Source organism: Platichthys flesus, chromosome 2 (assembly GCF_949316205.1).
Source record: "Platichthys flesus chromosome 2, fPlaFle2.1, whole genome shotgun sequence".
NCBI lineage: Eukaryota > Metazoa > Chordata > Actinopteri > Pleuronectiformes > Pleuronectidae > Platichthys > Platichthys flesus.
In genome coordinates this window covers 16,502,807-16,518,724 of record NC_084946.1, presented here as the reverse complement: position 1 = coordinate 16,518,724, position 15,918 = coordinate 16,502,807, and the positions used below count along the sequence as shown (strand labels likewise).

The 15,918-nt window shown below is 41.3% G+C and overlaps 3 protein-coding genes across 3 annotated transcripts; 1 reads left to right on the top strand and 2 right to left on the bottom strand.

Moving 5' to 3' along the window:
• Positions 1–717: 717 nt before the first annotated feature.
• LOC133966863 (transmembrane protein 43) lies at positions 718–7,010 on the bottom strand. The gene is made up of 12 exons (XM_062401919.1): positions 6,859–7,010; positions 5,855–6,001; positions 5,592–5,726; positions 5,127–5,221; positions 4,976–5,025; positions 4,791–4,860; positions 4,309–4,379; positions 4,095–4,222; positions 3,901–3,975; positions 1,924–2,025; positions 1,691–1,808; positions 718–1,606 (listed from the first exon to the last, which is right to left on the bottom strand). Exons 1-12 carry the CDS (start codon positions 6,874–6,876, stop codon positions 1,404–1,406), a joined length of 1,212 nt encoding a protein of 403 aa, XP_062257903.1. The 5' UTR covers positions 6,877–7,010; the 3' UTR covers positions 718–1,403.
• Positions 7,011–7,614: 604 nt separating this feature from the next.
• Positions 7,615–11,833, top strand: zgc:112334 (uncharacterized protein LOC619199 homolog). The gene is made up of 11 exons (XM_062401906.1): positions 7,615–7,833; positions 8,474–8,581; positions 8,687–8,780; positions 8,880–9,014; positions 9,101–9,299; positions 9,403–9,534; positions 9,738–9,837; positions 9,933–10,104; positions 10,532–10,676; positions 10,780–10,834; positions 10,933–11,833. The coding sequence occupies exons 1-11, from the start codon at positions 7,792–7,794 to the stop codon at positions 11,080–11,082; spliced, it is 1,332 nt and encodes a 443-aa protein (XP_062257890.1). The 5' UTR covers positions 7,615–7,791; the 3' UTR covers positions 11,083–11,833.
• A 603-nt stretch (positions 11,834–12,436) lies between these two features.
• ndufaf3 (NADH:ubiquinone oxidoreductase complex assembly factor) lies at positions 12,437–15,388 on the bottom strand. The gene is made up of 5 exons (XM_062401854.1): positions 15,231–15,388; positions 13,914–14,109; positions 13,730–13,796; positions 13,288–13,388; positions 12,437–12,868 (listed from the first exon to the last, which is right to left on the bottom strand). Exons 1-5 carry the CDS (start codon positions 15,317–15,319, stop codon positions 12,761–12,763), a joined length of 561 nt encoding a protein of 186 aa, XP_062257838.1. The 5' UTR covers positions 15,320–15,388; the 3' UTR covers positions 12,437–12,760.
• Positions 15,389–15,918: the final 530 nt, after the last annotated feature.

The window sequence follows — 15,918 nt, the reverse complement described above, 5'->3', positions numbered from 1 at the left end:
GGACGCTTTGGCATTGGCTCGGATTCGAGCTGTCGACCTTCCGGTTGGAGGGGATCGCTCTACCGCTCAGCCATAGCCCCCACGACAATCTCACCTACACAGCCTGATGTTTGTATAGGAGTTTTGAGGATGTTCTCCAATGTCTCATTCAAGATGGGAAATATCTGTACTGATCCTTAAGACCAGAATATGTATTGAGTGATTTAACATTTCTTTTCAGTGCTCTCGGGTGGACAAAGTGATCAGTTTACAAACAGAATGTCACTCATCAGGTCCCTATAGATAGATATATATTATTGATTTTTGTTCCATCAAGAGCCACGATGTTATAGCAATGTTAGAGAAAGAAAAGAAAAAGATCTGCCCCAAGATTTAAGTGGTTCTTCCCTAACCTATACCACATCCTATACAAACCAACCGATGGGTGAAAAGACAACCACCTTGGCAGAGGTAATAATGGCAGTATGCTCTTCAGCTTTAAGTTAGTTACTGGTTGTTTCATATACCACTACTGATATTTCTGTGATAAGTCCTTATTGTTCAAGTTTTAACTTCTTAGCTTGTGTGCTGCTGCGCTAAATCGACTTGCAACACAATCAGATCTAGTGTCACTTCTATAATATTCACTAGGCATACATGGGAGTAAATACCTTTCTCCACAGATCATTCGTACAGAGTTAAGTTAAAAAAACTGACATTTAGCAAAAAACAATAGAAAACAGGACTCAGAAGGAATTTATTCAACACATGCTTAATACAAACTAGAAATCAAAATAGCAGATCCCAACTTTGGTGCCGAAATTAGATCAGAAAGTGACATTCATCACAAATGAAAAATATGTAAATTGTGTTTTCAACTGCAGAACAAATCTCTGACAATGCGAAAAGTATAATATAATGGACATGAAGTATAACATATTGCATAAGGAAACAAGTGAAGCAGTTTATTAGGTACACCAAGCTAAAACGAATACAATCCAGCACCAACAGCCCTAAAGCATGTCCTACCTTCATGAAATGTTCTGTATGAGAGTACAGTTCCACTCAGTGTACCTAACAAACTGACGACTGGGTCTTTAAAGTTACAATCACACTGCAGTGATTTTATGTTGTAGAAGATCACGCTGAGGAACTTTATGAGTGGATGAAATACTGAAAGACCACAACTGATAACAATATAACTAAAAGGCAACGCCTAACAGCTTGTGTCGGACAGGAAGTGGTCCAGGTGATCTCTTTTAATATCAGCCTGAGACAATGGGGGACTGACATTTTCTAATACATTAGAACACTAGATACATTTTTGGTTTGTTTAACCCAAGAAGTCCATCCTATGCAGTTTGCCTCAGTACCGTCGCGTTTCAAGGGATCAGGAAGTGCTGTGATAATCATCACCTCAAGAGTCAGTTGTTCTTCTTGGTAAGAAGTCCTGAGCGGGCAAGAAACACTGGGACCAGAGCCAGCGCTCCCAGAGCCACTGCCACTAATGGTCGGTAAAAAAACCAACCTACTCCGATGGTGAGAAGAGACAAAGAGCAGGAGACACACAGGGCAAAGATCTTCAGCCCCACGGACACCAGCTCTCTGAGAACAGGAACCCAGTCCACTGCAGGCACAAGACACAGGAACATGAAGGACAGACACAGACATGAATTCAATGATCATTGACAGTGCTGCAGTATTAGTTTACCCAGTGTGTAGATGATGCGCATGGTCAACTGAATACTGAGGAACATGAGGGCCCATCCTGCAGCCCTGAGACCCCAAGTCTTCAAACTGTTGTGCTGGTGCTCTTTCGAAAAGATTTCCTGGAGACAACGAAAGAACTGCATCAAGACCGCGTGTTGGAGAACCACACACTTAACCAACATAGGACATTTTTTTTCCAGAACAATAGCAGTGAAGAAGGGAGTCCACAGTGACCTCTGCAGAGAGATCCTCCAGGTACAGGATCTCCAGCGTGTCTCCTGACTTGGTTTTAAAAGGCATCAGCTGCTCCCCTCGCTGCATGGCCACGATGCTGACCTGAAAAAAAAAAATGTTGTTACTTCATTTTCTCTGAATCAACTATTCCATTAATAGCCCTATTGTCCTAGCACTAGTTTACTTCATTTGTCCCAGGTGGATTTTGGTGCTTCTTATGAAGGAATTAAACAGTAGAGTTTTGATTGTTTCAAATACCAGCACACAGAAACTGTTTAAAGAATATTATCTACTGCCAAGTCAGATAGTGATGACCAGAGGTGGGACCAAGTCATTTTTTTGCAAGTCCCAAGTAAGTCTCAAGTCTTTGCCCTCAAGTCCCGAGTCAAGTCCCAAGTCAAGACAGGCAAGTCCCGAGTCAAGTCCAAAGTCAAGACTGACAAGTCTCAAGTCAAGTCCAAGTCCTGCAGTTTGAGTTTCGAGTCTTTTCGAGTCCTTTTGATCACTGAGTAATAATATATTTACACAGATCATGTATGCTTTTAAAATCTGTATTTATTTATTTATTAAAACAAGTGCAATTGAAATTACAGAAAAAAATTGTGCCAACATTGCACTTCCCTATTGCACTAACCAGTCATTTTTAACAATTAACTCATATTTTGCAAGAATATTCTGCATTTTAAACCACTCCTACAGAATGAACACATTTGAATAAACAAGTGCAACTGTAATTATTTGTACAAAAGTGCTAACATTGTATTTTGCATTTTAACTAGTTCCACAGCAGTTTCTGTCCTGTCCATTGTTTATCTCATCTCATTTATCTCACCTCATATTGTCTGTGTGTGTGTGTACATGTGAGAAACATAACAAATACATGAACATGAACAATTCTGTCCTGTCCTGTGTTTATCTCATCTCATTTATCTTACCTCATATTGTCTGTGTGTGTGCGTGTACATGTGAGAAACATAACAAATACTTGAACATAACAATGAACAGGGTTGTTCTTTTTATATGTCAGGGCCCTATGCTGAACTGCATTTGCAAAAGACCAAATTGGCCAAAAAGTCTGTCAGTCATTTGTGCACGATGTGGACGTAGTATGATTCCACCCAGTGCCGCTGCGAGCCATTTTGGTGCCCTAAGCATAACTCCTCTATGATTACGTTAAATAATCATCAATAAGTACAAACAAGAATATTCAATCTTCTTTAACTTTTTTTGAGCAATTTAATATATCTCTTGTTCTGCCTTTTTTGTGATATACATGGCTAAAAGGTACCTAATATTTCTATACTGAAATAATATCGGCATTATAATTGTAAGCTAATTTATTTAATGACGTTATTGTTGAGGGTTGATTTGTATTTCCGGTTTTAAGTGGGTTGTTGGTAGTGACTCTTATTTTGAAAGGGGTTTTAAAGGAAGTGGGTGCTGTGATGAGTGAAGTTGTAAAATGAACGGAGAATAAACGGGTGTGCTGTCCCGAGCGCATGACCTGCTCTCGTGTCCTTTGTCGGCTGAAGCCGGACTTATGATACAACCAAACGCTAGGCTACATAATTATAATAACTATGATCATTTTTCAGTTGCTTTTTTTTGGTGCCCCCTCAGGACTTGGTGCCCGACGCACAGCGCGTAGTGCTCGTTTTGGAGCGGCGGCGCTGCACACACACACACAGACGCACACAAACACGATGACAGATACAGAGCGCTCCTTAATAACATACTTTTTAATCTTTGTGTTTTGGGGAAAGGAGCAAGTCTTATCAAGTCAAACGGCTCAAGTCCAAGTGAAGTCACGAGTCATTGATTTTGAAGTCCAAGTCGAGTTGCAAGTCTCTTTACATTTTGTCAAGTCGAGTCTAAAGTCATCAAATTCATGACTCGAGTCTGACTCGAGTCCAAGTCATGTGACTCGAGTCCACACCTCTGGTGATGACTATTAACCAGGTCATCTGCATCACTCACAGTTTGAGCCGGGCCCAGTGGGGACGTCTCACCACTCAGTCCAGCGTACGAGAATCTCACACGCACGTCTCCGACCTCATGAATAAAACCAAACAAGCAACAACAACTCATTAAATGTGCCAGTAGGGAACACATAATGACCAGAGGGGCCAGCACGGTCTGCAGCAGGGAGAGGTTCACCTCATGATACTCACCTCCGGGCGGCGGGGATTTTGATTGTGATAGAAATAATCATCATAGACGGTGAGAAAACTGTCCAAGCTCAAGGCAGAAAATTTCGTCAAACTCAGGGTCTGGAAGTTCTGGATCTGCTCCACCAGGCCTGAGGATGAATGAGTGGCAGTCTGACAAACCTAACAGCTGAATAATGTCCGTGTTTACATCAGGTTGTTTAGATGGTGGAGATACCTTTAGACAGAACGAGAGGCCCGACTCGGACTTCAGGAGCCACCACTGTCACACTCTCCACCGCCATGGCACTGAAGGAAAGATTGAGTTAAAGATGAGGTAACAGAAATTGTTTTGGATTCCACAGATGACAAAATAATCGAATAAACAGTTCCAGACCAATTTACTTGGCTATGATATAATTGGCCAACATGAGCCTTTCACCGACTAAATGTTATCTGTGTCTATGTTTGAAGATATGAAATATGAAAACAAATCAGAAAAGATGAGTAATTACGTTTACATTTTACGTGACCAAATTATGTACTTTTTCTCAATTCAAATTCTAAACATTTGGTTCAATTATTTTTATTCATAGTTACTTATGATTAAGTTTATGGTTAAACAGTCAAATATCAAGCCTCAATTACATTTCTTTGTAAGTTTGATAACAACATCTTAAAACCCAAATTATTTGCAATAAATTAGAAGTGTCAGGTTACCTTGGGTTCTGGTGACCAATTTCTTTGTCAAAATGGCGACTGCTGACCAGCTCTGATTTCCACTCAGTGTCTGAAGACAGAGGGGCCACAGTGTGTCACATCGCATATCACAAAATGTACTCAGAGTAAAGAAGGGCCAAGTTGTTCACACAGACAAAAAGGTAAAAACAATTTAATACACTCACTGTAGCTGTACGTCGTCTCAGTTTTGGTTTCTCCGTCTTCTTGGTAATCCCTGAAATCAGTCACCTCTTCAGTCAGAGATTATTCTGTAGTCAAGCCAACATTTTTACACCTGACCTCACCCGAGTGTTGACACGCAGACAACAGACTCACCTGCTCTCCCGGTTCTCCACCCACTGATACATCTCCACCTGCCTCTGCAGCTTCACCGCCTGCACCACCACTCTGTAGTTGGGGTCATAGAGGGGCTACACAAACACAAGTACATTGTGTAACTTTACTTGAAGTAAACGTTTGTGCATCGCTTGAGTGTCGCTTACAAATTAAACCTATTTCGGAATTTGCATTTTTTGTCACATTTAACATTTAACAAAGCTGCCTACACCCCCCACCCTGTACTTCAGTATCAGCTTATCTAGTTCTGGAATTTTACGTTGATACAGAAATCAATACAAGTTATTTTTCAGTTTTTGTTTTTTCACTGGAGATCTCTTTTAATGGGCAGACAGTCTTATTGAATAGCAACACTCCCCCAGGCAGAAAGAACACAGATCTGCAATATTTAAAATAAAAAAGTTAAATACAAAACTTTTCTTTGACTAACTAAACACAACCTACCTCTGCAGTGTGCAGCTGAGCAGACAGGTGAACTAGACGGTTGTTGTTCTGCAGCTCCAGGCTGAGGTAGGGCCCCAGCTCCACGACCTGAGACAGACCTTCATCCAGAGAGGACGCTGTTTGCAGAGTTCGTCCCTGAAGAGGGAGGCAGTCACAGAGAACATGCACCATGTTAGTCAGGTGGGACTCTAACCTGTGTAACAGCGTGGCTCTTGATAGGATGCATTAAATGCAGCTTCTTACGGTGAGTCACTGGTTCTTACCTCATTGGTAAAGAGAATATAAATTGAGAGAAAAAACAATCCGATGCCAAAAACGGTTCCTCCTGCAGTTTCGCTCAGTCGCTCTAAGAATCCAGGATTGGATTTAACGGATACACGCTTGTGCTGGTTTGGCTCTGTACCTGAAAACTGACACAAACACACAACAACAAATAAAGATGAATATCTGCAAAGATCTGAAACAATACTTGGCCACTTGAGGACTGAAGATCCTTTATTTACAAATCCACAAAAGGTGAGATTATTCTGGATTAAGGATTCAGATTTGACTCCACAAAAGGAAACAAGTGAAACATGTCTCGACTGCCAACCACTGAGTGTCACAATACATTTAAATAACTTATCATATGAATGATAACATTTCACAATTCATGATCTTGGACTGACGCAATGAGACAGCTTCTGGTTCAGTCAAACCTTCACATGCTTATTTACCTCATTGCGGATATGCATATTGAAACTAAACTAAATGCACTTACTTTTGGTTCTCACTGTTATTTCACCTATTTACATCATTTATCCCCCAAACGATTGTAATAAACTCTCTGATAGTTTCAAACAGATCAGGAAATCTGCAGTGAACCATGAGTGAGGTCCTTTGTGCGTTAGGCTCGTTTCATCTGACTGACAGTGACCACACGCACCAGGACCAGTGACAGCAGCGTGTCACTGTAGAGTTAGCTAGCTAACATTACAGGCGTGGACACATGCCACGCCTCTTCTGTTCCCCAGCTCAATTCGACTTCCTCACTTCATCTACACGTTTCAACGAATAAAACAAACTTGCTGTGACGTGACTCTTTCAACATGACGACACTGAGGAGTCAGGGGAACCAGTTAACGAGGTTAGCAGCCACACGTTACTGTGTAAAGTTAAGGTGAAGGTAGTTGAGGTGCTAACTGTTAACTAGGTGAGAAACCTCCGCTGTTACGGCCGGTTGAGTCCAGGTTTGGTCAAACTAACCCGGTGTGGCTGAGTCACTTACTGTCTGTGATGAAGACATGTCTGGGTTCTGTTCTGCTCCTCAGTCAAACTGTGAACTTTGAGGAAACGAAGATGCGACTACAAACTAAACACTGGGACTCAAGGTGCGCTTCATCTCCGCACATCGTGTCCCGGGTTAACCAGCACGGGCGGGGCGGAGAAAGAGGCGCATAGCACGAATTTTGAAATCCACCCGCTGAGATACTCTGATGAAGATAACAAGCGCTACATAACATCCTCTCATGTTATCTTGGGTAATGTAGTTTTTGTAGCAGGTCAGTCAGGAAAGTTACTGATGAAATATCAGTGAAACGAATGATACTTAATTTAAAAACGTTGAATTCATGATCATTTACACTTTTAGTTGAAGAACATTTCACATTGAATATGTAAATACTACAAAAAGTATTTACATATTCGATTTCAGTAAAGGATATAATACATCAAATCTACATTGTTCAATTAAAGTAACATAACATTGTAAATATACCACTCGTTTGACATATTTTATTACTTTTTCTTTTATACTTCGAGTATGTTTGCTGCTGTACATACATTATACACATTTACTAGATATTTCAAGTGCCACTTACAGACACAAAAGCACGTTCACGCACACACTCTCTTTATCTCTCTCATGCACACTGACATCCACGTACACACCCGCACACTCACACTCACACTCACACTCACACTCACACTCACACTCACTTACACACACTCACACTCAATCTCTCTCTCTCTCTCTCTCTCTCGCTCTCTAGATATGTTCATCTTAAGAGGATTATTGCAAAGGGGAAGACAAAGCACCTATCAACATAATACTTAGGTCTCTCTGTGCACATACACACAATGCAAATATCCACATACACACACAAATACATACGTACACACTAATGCAGAGTGCATTCACTTTGACTCAGTGGCTGTTAAGATGCAGGAATATGATATAATAGTGCTTGGAACTGGTCTCAAGGTAAGAAAATTTGCATTATAATTGTAATATACGTATCTGAGTCACATGAGGTAAACAATGAGTGTGTCAGTTATTGGGGTTGATCTGCTCAGACATCCCCTCCAAAGCATAATATCTGACAGTAATTAAGTTAATTATAAAGTGTCTTTTGGTGGCTTGATTTGATTGTGCTGCGAAAAGTGTGAATGGTAATTGTATCATAACTTTTAAAGCTCAAATGCAGAGAGCCATATTAACATCGGTGCTGCAAATATAATGATTCGTCAGTTTCTCTTGATAGTCAGTTACTCTTAATAGTATAATTAACCGTTAAGTTTTTCTATTTGTAAAATTTCTTTGTTTGTTTATGAGCAAAATTTCCCAAAAATCCAAAATGAAAACCACAAACTTGCGGAAGAAAATAACCATTTAAATTTGAGTGCAGTTCGGGATCAGTGGACGGATCGGGGAAATATTTTTCCGCTTTCTTTAACATTGTAATAATTGGAGCGTTTTTCGATTTACAGATCCAAGAGCGTGTGAAATCTAGTGCAGCTTAATTTAATTAAAGGGGACTGCTGGGGCTTGGTGGAGGTATGAGTGTGATTCTAGTTCTGACACAATTTGACCCACTAACTAACAGCTTCCCTCTCTGTCTCAGGAATGTGTCATCTCTGGTTTGATGTCCCAAAGTGGGAAAAAGGTTCTTCACATTGACAGAAATCCCTACTATGGAGGAGAGAGCGCCTCCATTTCTCCCCTTGAAGAGGTGTGATCACACAAAACAGCAACACATGCAGACGCACACACACAGCGTTTCAGACAGCTGTCAGATCTGTGGTGTTCATTATCCAGTGTGTTTCTACGTCTACAGCTGTACAGGAAGTTCAAGCTTCCAGGTCCTACGGCCATGGGCCTCGGGAAAGAGTGGAACATTGACCTCATCCCCAAATTCTTTCTGGGCAATGGTGAGAGCTCAGTATTATCCATCTGGAGTTGGAATTGTGCAGAACATTTTGTTTGCGTTGTTTTGGTGTAAAAATGTGTGCTGTCTGTTTGCATTGCAGGTCAACTGGTGAAAATCTTGGTGCACACTGAGGTCACTCGCTATGTGGACTTCAAGGTTGTTGAAGGCAGCTTTATATACAAAGCAGGAAAAGTGCACAAAGTCCCCGCCAATGAGGAAGATGCCCAAGCTTCAGGTATTTCATTGCCTCGTTTTTGTTAATTTTTTTGCGCTCATTTATTATTCTGTTTGATAATGTCAACAATCAACACACTGTCTCAGACCTGATGGGCATGTTCGACAAGAGAAGGTTCAGGAAGCTGCTCCTCTTCGCCCTCAACTTTGACGAGAGAAAACCTCGCACCTACCAAGATATGAACCCAAACAAAATGACCACACGGGACCTTTTCTGCCGCTTCGACCTGGGAGTAGATGTGATGGAGTTCACGGGTCACGCCATTGCCTTACAAAGCAGTGACAGGTCAGTCCCAGGCACCTGCTTTATATTCACCAGATGAGGACAGATGATCATTGAAGTCAAAACCTGCCTGATCCCACTCTACCCTCACCTGGTGTCCCTGCAGTTACCTGGACCAGCCCTGTGTGGAGACCATCAGACGGATCCGGTTGTACTCCGAGTCCCTGTCTCGTCACAAAACCAGTCCATACCTCTACCCAGTGTACGGGCTGGGAGAGCTGCCTCAGGGATTCGCCAGGTTATACTCACACTCTACTCATGAGCATTATATTGAGTTTTAATTCAGAAAAAGCTTCCCATTACAATCTAACAGCTATTAGCAATCTGACAGTGACATGGGTTTTAAGAGGCCGGCCCTTTAGTAAATGGGATTTACACCGGCATCTCAAAACAGTGCCATTATGTTTCGTTGACATTTCCCATCCTGTCTGTGTGTTTCAGACTGAGCGCAGAGTACGGAGGAACTTTCCTGTTGAACAGACCAGTGGATGAGATTGTGATGGACAACGGCAAAGTAAAAGCTGTGAAATCCGAGGGGAAGGTAACGTAGACAGTAGACAATACACGGGAAAAAAGTATCCATGTGGCATGATTGTGTAATTTAGTGAAATTTGTCTCTCTTTCTCTGCGTAACAGCTGTTCCACTGTAAACAGCTGATCTGTGATCCCAGCTATGTTCCCACCCGGGTGAGGAAAGTGGGTCGTGTCATACGTGTCATCTGTTTATTAAATCATCCAGTTAAAAACACCCAAGAGGCCAATTCATGTCAAATCATCATCCCGCAAGCTCAACTCAACAGGAAATCAGGTTTGTTTTGTTTTGTTTTTTTAATTGAATAAGAATTCTTTGTATTCTGTATACAGCCCTTTTCACAGCAGTTCAAAGTGTCTGACATGAAAACAGATATGACATTTTAAGACAGTAAAAAATGTAATGTACGAGAAAAAAAGAGTTTCGAATAAGGAAAAGACATAGTTGAATCAAATTGAAAACATGATCATAAAAATTGAATTTGAGAAGTTTTTTAAATGTCTCATATAATCTGGGAGTTTGTTCCAAACCTTTGGTGCAAACAACATGAAGCTGCTTCACCATATTTTCCTGTCATTAGTCTGTCAGCCAGCCATAATTTTATTATTCCTATTTACCGTTAAGAAATGATTCATGCTGAATCCAATTTTCTTAATATATGACCACACTAATGCATGAACTTCTCCTCTGATTTCCCATGCAGATGTTTACATATCTGTGGTGTCCTTCACCCACAATGTGGCTTCAGATGGGATGTACATCGCCACAGTGAGCACGACCTCAGAGACCAGCAACCCAGAGGGGGAGGTGCAGCCCGGCCTGGATCTTCTCGAGCCCATCATGCAAAAGTTAGTGACTAATTGTTTGTATACTCTCTTTACGTTTGTTAGTAAAATGACATTTTAATCAATATTTGATTAACAGTATTTTCTGTCCAAACTTTGAATCTAGATTTGTGTCAATCAGAAACCTGCTGGTTCCCAACGAAGATGGAAAGAATAGTCAGGTGATGACGGGGAAAAGAAAAAGAAACAAACAAATGATAAATAAGTGTGGTGGACCCATGTGTTTGTAACAGATCCTCCCTCTCTCTTTACTCACTAGATATTTGTGTCCCGCTCACCTGATGCAACAAACCACTTTGAGACTGAAAGTGAAGACATCGCAGATCTGTACCGACGCATCACAGGAGCAGAGCTCTGCATCGGAGGATCACAGAGACACCAGTCTCAAACCTCTGACGACATGGACTGACAGAGACAGAGCAGAGGCCAGAGGGTTTTCAGTAGCATGTAGACTGGATCGTTTGTGGGATTCAAATGTGGTGTGTCTTTTTTATCTTATTTGTTTGGTGTAAAATCGACCTTTTGTCAAAATCTGTTAAATAATACAATGTTGACAAAAAGTTTGGAATTTTTTATTTGTCTATTATTTTGAGGTCACATTCTTGGGAATTAGTGTTTTTGTTGCTGTACGGCAGTATGTAACCATCACTAGAATTGTCTGCATAGGATTTATTCTTCACTAAATTATGAGTACAGTGGATAATCTTTCAGATATTCCCATCAAACCAACACATCCTTTCTTCTCGTGCATGGTCCAGGCATCAGTTTGACAGGAAATTGCGTTTTGTTTTAGAGGAAAGCACTGTCACCTCAATGTGACAAGGTTCTTTGTTTGAATCCTGGTTAAGCTGAACCAAGGTGTGGATTTTGTCTGGGTTTTGTTTTCAAAGACATACAGAGGAATAAGGTTACTTGGATGTGTCCAAGAGGACTCTACATACCCCACTGTCTAAGTGCCCCTGAGCAAGGCACCTTACTCCCCCAACAACTGCTCCCTGGGCTCCGTCCACAGCTGCCCACTGCTCTTTGTGTTCACTGTGTGTGTTCACTGTGTGTGTTCACACGGATGAGTCAAAAGCAGAGGACACATTTCCCCCATTTTGCATGTAGTCTGTCTGTGCATGTGTTTGGGACCAATAAAGGAATCTTTGAATCTTGAACCTTATTTGAAGACTCTAAATTGTCCTTGTGGGTGAATGTAAGTAAGTCTCTGTTTGTTAACCCTGTGGTCGGCTGCCGACCTCCCAACGTCTCCCTCACCTCTCGCCCAAACTCAGCTGGGATTGCCCCCCTAGCGACCCCTAAAGGATAAGCAGTCTAGATAAAGGATGGATGGGTCCTTTAAGCTTCAATCAATGCATGTGTTATCCAGCAGCAGCAGCAGGTAAACGTAATCAAGCTGCGCCCTGCATGTGATCGACAGGGATTTAAACATTGGTAGACGATATAGATGAATCACATCGACGTTAGAGGATTTGTGGATTCTCTTATCGAGGGAGCTTATGTGAGAGAAGGACAAAGCCAGTGAATTATGTCACTTGCTTGCACACGGGCAGCTTGTGAGCGCTGCAGGAGACAGAGGACACACATACGCACAGATATAAGAGGCTTAACCAAATGAAGGACAGTCGCCACCGACACCCCGGGCACACGACTGGAACATATTCACAGACAAGAATATTTGACTGTACATATTCTCTTTATCTGCTGCACTACTCTTCATTGCCTCTATTTAAAACGAAAAAAAAGTAGAGGACACTGTATATGGTCTTATACATTTATGCATGAAAATACATTAAATACATGATATTTGAGGCATTAGTAAATGTGACACTTCAAATATATCATTTATACAAATAATATTTTCTACATAGGAACGCAGGTGAACTGTATTCAGGTCTAATTCTGCGGCATCTGTGTCCTTAATTATATACACATGTGTACACAGGGGGCTGCTCTTAACATATGAATCTGTACAATAACTGTCTAACCAAACATCAGAGGTGAATGTTTGTCTCCTTTTGGAGCTTTGTGCAGAGGAACATCTCACAGGCTGCACCATCTGATACTGAAGGATATCACAGGACTTACTCCTGTGTTAATTCCAGAGCAGTGCTGACCGGTGGAGGGATCAGTCCAGCAGCAGCCACTCTCCGCTCACTGGTCAGGAAGTTGAAGGTTGCACATGCGTTTGGCTGAGTAACACAAAGAAAAGAGGACAGTTAGGTCAACCTCTATGTCTTTGGACCTGTTCACACCTCCTCTTAACATCCGTCCAGACACAAGTCTGTCCGTTCACAAAGACCAAACAACACACACACACACACACATACTCACATTGAAAACAGACCCACCTGTCTAGTCAGACTGGTTAGAATCATTTGGTCTTTGTGAATGAAATAATTTACATGTCTATTTGCATGTGGCAAAGTTAGATCTATTCACGATGTGACTTCACAGGAGACACATATGAAGATGGTGGGACGTGACATACTCAGAGCTGTCCCCTTGTGACCTTGTCTCTGAGAGCAAAAGTTAGTTCCCGGTCCCAAAAGGCCTTTGTTCCTCTTTGTTATTGTTAGTCTCTCAATTTTATATGCTTGCTCTACTTTACCGTATCTTGCACCTCCACAGCGATGCCCTTCCTCTTCAGTAGAGCGAGGACTGAGGGGTTGATTCGTTCAAGCCGTGCGCCGGTTCCCAGCACAAGGATCTCTGAATAGACGACAGGAAGAAATTAAGTCAACTGACATGCATCCGGAAAGTAAATATAAATGATAGGAAACTAGATGAGTGATGAAATCAAGGAACATTTCAAGTAACTGCATGTAGAAGCTTTCATACAGAGCACAAGGGTTTGCTTAATGTTTTGATAATATGAACATTATGTAAATAATATTCTGAGAGATTTAGAAGATCGATTTCCACCATAATCATCAGAACACTTACTTCATAAGAATGTTTCCACATATCTGTAATGTCAAAGGTAATTGAAGTGTACCAGTAAGACACATTAATTTCTCCACATGTTGGCCTGCTGTTATTTATTTTTTTACCTATTCTTGGTTCAAGCATGTGGAAGAGCGAGACACTTTCCTCTGTGATGTCTGTATGACTGCCAACCTGCAGAAAGAGAGATTTAAGGTCATAAGAAACACAGAACGTTGTTTAAAAAGACCCACAAAGCAGCACATGAGGCTGTAAAGTGTCATGTGAGGTTGGTTTGGATGTTTCTCTCACGTTCCACTGCAGGATCGCAGGAGGCAGCACAGCACAGGGTCCAAACACTCGATTACCATCGATGTTGAACCCTCCGGAGCTGTAGCTTTGGATCATGACCCCACTGCCCGGCTCCTTCTGCATGACGGACACTGTGGTGCGTTGGTACATCTCATCATCACTGGGCCCCAGTCTATGAGCACGACACAGAAATGGGCTGGAATGAAAGACAGGGGAACTCGGTTAGAACTGGTACGATTTTTAAGTGCGGAAATCTGATCGTTTTCAGTTATTTATTGTTAATGTTTTTATCATCGTTACAAAGAGTTTTGTAGGTAAACTATGGTTGTTAAACGCTCTATGTAGTTATGGGTCTATTGCACTTTTCTTATCTCTGTATTCTCCATCTCTTTGCATTTCACAGAAACAGGCTGCACTGCCGAGCTGCTGCCATATGGCCCAGTTGAAAGCCATAGATCTGATGCCAACCTACTGAGGAGGCTGATGGCCAAACGCTTCGGGGTTGTGACTGCAGAACAGACGATTGGGGAGGAGCCAAGACGGACATGAAACAAACATTCCTGCTTGTCTGAAGAGCTGCAGCAGATTTCAGCAATGAGGCGACCCGGCCTGAAGAAAGTGTGGATGTCGTGCTTAACTCCACAAGATGGAGCCAGAGAGGTCGACTGACAGAGCTTGTTCCAAATGGGAATGCTGGGAGTTATTATGAAACAGTATGCCAGTTCAAACTGTTTAAATAATAGAACAATAACAGAACAATAACAGACATTTCTTAAGGTAAGTGTGTGTGTGTGTGCGTGTGTGTGTGTGTGTGTGTGTGTGTGTGTGTGTGTGTGAATTAATAGATTTGTTATTGTATTATGTGCTGTTAGCATGTAGTTTTGTTTTTCAGTTTTTTACATATCTTCCACCACTGTAAGCCAATAAATTCACTATTTCTGAGGATTGCCTGGATTTCAGCCACACAGTTCTCTGTCATTTTTACACCTAATGATTAGTCAGGGAAAACAAATGATTTATTAAATGATGGCGTGATTAATTGACTGTGAAAATGATGGTTCAAGCTCTTGTCTTCACTCAGTTATATATCGCAGAGGGACTGTGACTGGAAACAGTTAGAATGAGCAGAGCTACTGTCTCTTTAAATACAACATTAGCTCAGCTTCATATAACTGACCCAACATTTGGTAACATGACTTTTTAATGTGGTCGTCTCACAGTGTGAGAGACGTCAGATTATATGACTTCTCTAACCAAACACTTAGTTCTCTACCTCCTGAAAGAATGATGAACCCTGAACATAAAACCCCATCATACCTGGAGGAGGCGGGCACAGCCCTGGAGGAGAAGACGAACCCATGTGTAGCTCTCTGAAGGACTCTGGAACAGAGCACAGCGGTCGACATCTTGGCGGAATCAATCGGCGTGGTCCCACACACACTGGGACAGAGTTCAGTGTGACACCAGCCGCTCGTTTCCGGTGTTGTACAACGAATAATCGAGCTCCACGTCCAGAGGATTAAAGAAGAAGAAAGCAATTCCGATGTGTAAAATACTTATGGACTGAATATACAGGATTCTGAGACTTTGCATTTGTATGAAGTTATCTTTATTTGATTTTTGTTAATTTTATTTAATATTTTTGTTTCTTATTATCTTTTTCTTGTTATTAGTTTGGCATTAGTTATGAGAAATACTGTTATTATTCATACTGTAGAGTTGAGGAAAAAGGTTATTCCACCGTAATATACTAAAGATGAAATGTATTAGATACAGACTAAAATAAGAGGAACACTTTGTCCCATGACCCATGACCATAAACATAATGAGTTACACCCAGAGTACAACACAGTACGAATTTAATTAAATATATATATATATATTAAATCAAATTAAAAAGAAAAAAATGGCAAAATTATGTAAATTTTCACTACTTTCGGTAAGAATTTGAGCATTTTCAAAAATGCCTGGGAAAAAAATAATGCTTACAATTTCAATATGGCCT

Bases quoted from the DNA above. Each gene is read 5' to 3' on its own strand.
- LOC133966863 (XM_062401919.1), bottom strand. The intron at 4,380-4,790 runs GTAACCTGACAC...TCTTTCCTTCAG, and splicing joins ATTGGTCACCAGAACCCAAG to TGCCATGGCGGTGGAGAGTG. The intron at 3,976-4,094 runs GTGAGTATCATG...TTTATTCATGAG, and splicing joins AAAATCCCCGCCGCCCGGAG to GTCGGAGACGTGCGTGTGAG.
- zgc:112334 (XM_062401906.1), top strand. From the start codon at position 7,792: ATGCAGGAATATGATATAATAGTGCTTGGAACTGGTCTCAAG. The intron at 8,582-8,686 runs GTGTGATCACAC...CTACGTCTACAG, and splicing joins CCATTTCTCCCCTTGAAGAG to CTGTACAGGAAGTTCAAGCT. The intron at 9,300-9,402 runs GTCAGTCCCAGG...GTGTCCCTGCAG, and splicing joins GCCTTACAAAGCAGTGACAG to TTACCTGGACCAGCCCTGTG.
- ndufaf3 (XM_062401854.1), bottom strand. From the start codon at position 15,319: ATGTCGACCGCTGTGCTCTGTTCCAGAGTCCTTCAGAGAGCTACACAT. The intron at 13,797-13,913 runs GTGAGAGAAACA...CTCTTTCTGCAG, and splicing joins CTGCGATCCTGCAGTGGAAC to GTTGGCAGTCATACAGACAT. The intron at 13,389-13,729 runs GTAAAAAAATAA...TCGTCTATTCAG, and splicing joins CATGCTTGAACCAAGAATAG to AGATCCTTGTGCTGGGAACC.